General features: G+C 46.8%; 1 protein-coding gene across 1 annotated transcript in view; it reads right to left on the bottom strand.

Annotated features, from left to right (window-relative positions):
- The window catches only part of GGA2 (golgi-associated, gamma adaptin ear containing, ARF binding protein 2), a 57648-nt gene that overhangs the window by 8064 nt on the left and 46554 nt on the right, over positions 1-3030 (bottom strand). The window contains exon 15 of the mRNA XM_015564062.1: positions 907-1076. Coding sequence (XP_015419548.1) covers positions 907-1076 — 170 coding nt within the window. The remainder of the gene's footprint in view (positions 1-906; positions 1077-3030) is intronic.

The raw sequence follows: 3030 nt of genomic DNA, 5'->3' as shown, positions 1-3030 counted from the left end.
TCTTTAAAAAGATTACATTAACCCTAGCTGGTTTGGCTCAGTGGTTAGAGTGTAAGCCCACAATCTGAAGGGTCATGGGTTTAAATTCCAGTCAAGGGCACGTACCTTGGTTGCAGGCTCGACCCCCAGCTCAGGTGGGGGCCTCTGCAGGAGGCAACCTATCGATCTCTCTCACATCGATGTTTTTCTTTCTTCTTCTCCCCCTCCCCGCCCCCCCAATTCCATTCTCTGTAAAAATCAATGGAAAAATACCCTCTGGTGAGGACTGACCAAATAAATACATACATACATACATACATAAGGTTAAAAATAAATAAATACATAAATAAATGTTCCGATTACAGTTCACATTCTTGTTTTGCGCTAGTGTCAGGTGCAGAGCATAGGAGAGTGTCTTTCTGAGATACAGGAGATAAGGACCAGGTGATTCTGGAGCTGCTGGCACCATTCTCCTGCTTCGTAGGGAGTCTGTCCGAGAACAGACTCCAAAGAGGAAAGCAGTCAGGAGAGGGAAGAGGCAGGTTCTTAAGGAATCCTCTAAGCACCTACCTGCACCCAGACATCAGGAATCACCAGCAGAATGAGCCAATAAAGCCCCCATTTTTCCTTCAACTACATTTTTTTAAAAATATATTTTTATTGATTTCAATGATGAGAGAATCACTGATCAGCTGCCTCCTGCACACCCAACACCGGGGATTGAGCCTGCAACCTGGGCATGTGCCCTGACCAGGAATCGAACCGTGACCTCCTGGTTCCTAGGTCAATGCTCAACCACTGAGCCACGTCGGCCGGGTACCTTCAACTACTCTGAGTGAAGATTCTATCCTTCCACCCAACTGATAGGTAATGGATCTGGTGCTCAGAAATGACAAATTCAAAGGATCTGCCCAGTGAATGGCTCACCTTTGGCACGGCCACCTGAAACATGATGTCCCAGACAGGCTGGGTGGCAGTGCTCATCATGGTCAACAGGAGCACCTGCACCTCGGGGTGGCCAGGGGCCCCGGTCTGGGAAAAGTGGAGCAGAATTCGGAATCCGTTCCGGTCGTACACAATGATCGGAGGCAGGCTGCCTGGTAGAGAAGGGCCCAGCCGGGAAATGTTAGTGCTGCTGTAATACCCAGACAGCCGAGCCTGGAGGAGACGTGCACACTCCCACCGAATGCTGGCGCTCCTCCGGTGAGAGCAGCTCTGGAGTTAGCCTCGGCACTGCCGAAAGCCAAGTCCTATGGCTTCCAGCTGGATGCCTATGACCATCCAACCGACCTAAGCACATTACCAGGTGTTTTTTAAAAATAAGAACTTTTTAAAAGGGAGATATGATTATGATTAAAATAATGTATGAACATGGAAAATACAGGATATCAAAGAACGTTTTTTTACAAAACACCCTTAGATGGAAAAAATAAAATAAACATCCTAATTCTACCCAGAAATAAGCACTGCTAACATCTGGACCTGTTTTCTTCTGGTCTCTTATATATGACTACACCCCCGCCCCCCATATTTAACTTGGAAAAATTATACAGATAGCAAATCTCTTCCAATTAAGAGGTTTAATGGCATTCCAACAGAAATCCTAAAGGGAATGTTTTAATACTCCTAGGAAATGATTCTACATCTCATTTGGAGGAAAAACAAAAACATGAGACTAACCATAGGAAAAAAAAAAGAGAGAGAGCGAGGGAGGTATAACTACTTGCATTAACAAATACTCAGATAGTACAAACTAGTAATTCAAGCAAAGTGGTATAAAACAAAGCATGCAGAACAGATCCAAATGTGAGAACTTAGTATGTTAAGAACATATATTCAATAAATGACAGACACCTGGCTAATGATCTGGAAAAAAAATTTAATGAATCCTTGTCTCATGCCAACCATCACTTATCAAAATGCAAATATAAAAATACAGTTCAAAAGCTCGGCCCATGTGGCTCAGTTGGTTAAGTGTCAGCCCATGCACCAAAAGGTCACCAGTTCGATTCCAGTCAAGGCACATGCCCAGGTTGTGGGCTCAATCCCTAGTAAGGGGCATATAGGAGGCAGCCGGTCGATGTTTCTCTCTCACATCAATGTTTCTCTCTCTCTCCCCCTCTCTCTCTAAAATATCAATAAAAGAATTTTTAAAAATACAATTTAAAAAAATCCTATATAATAAAAGCCCAGCGACCAAACAGCGGAACAGGAACAATTGGAACAACCAGAATGACCCGTCGACCAGCCGCTATGACACATACTGACCACCAGGGGGCAGACACTCAACGCAGGAGCTGCCCCCTGATGGTCAGTGTGCTACCACAGTGGGAGCGCTGCTCAGCTGACCAGAATGAGTGGCTTGCTCCCACTGTGAATCCCGGGCAGACGGGCAGGAACCTGGGCTTCAATCTTCATCTCCTCACTCCGGACTCCTCCTCCTTGCTCCCTGCCACCTCCTCCGGATGCCCACAGGCTGTGCAGCACCGCCACTGCCGGGCTCACAGAGCTGACTCCGGAGGCTGGGAGGCGGGTTCGTGGCCACTGTGGAACTGAGGCCTACTCCACCACCTCTCAGTACTATTGTTCCTGGGCCGAGCCCTGACCCGGTCCGGTCCCTGGAGGGGCGAGTGCTCTGGCTCCATGGAAGATGCTGGACCAGGGAGCAGCCGCTCAGAGGGCAGGTCCAGAGTCGCTCAGCTAACCAGGATGAGTGGCACGAAGATGCTGGGCCGATCCCCACAGGCCATGCCTCCCACCAGTGCACAAATCCCGTGCACCGGGCCTCTAGTATTTAATAATGAAACTGCCAAAGATTCAAAAGAATGAGAACACCTATAAGGGATCGTGGTTGAGTATGGAGTTAAGGCAACCTTTCTGGAAAGGAGCTTTGGCAATGCAGGTTAAAAATGTTTAAATATCTACACCCAGGTTTCTACATTTATTTATTTATTTATCTATCTATTTATTTATCAATCCTCACCCGAGGATATTTTTCCATTGATTTTTAGGGAGAGAGGAAGAGAGAGGGAAAGACAGAGAGAAACATCA

Source organism: Myotis davidii, unplaced genomic scaffold (assembly GCF_000327345.1).
Source record: "Myotis davidii unplaced genomic scaffold, ASM32734v1 scaffold150, whole genome shotgun sequence".
NCBI lineage: Eukaryota > Metazoa > Chordata > Mammalia > Chiroptera > Vespertilionidae > Myotis > Myotis davidii.
Note: the sequence above shows the minus strand (reverse complement) of the source record. Positions and strands in the feature narration are given on the sequence as shown.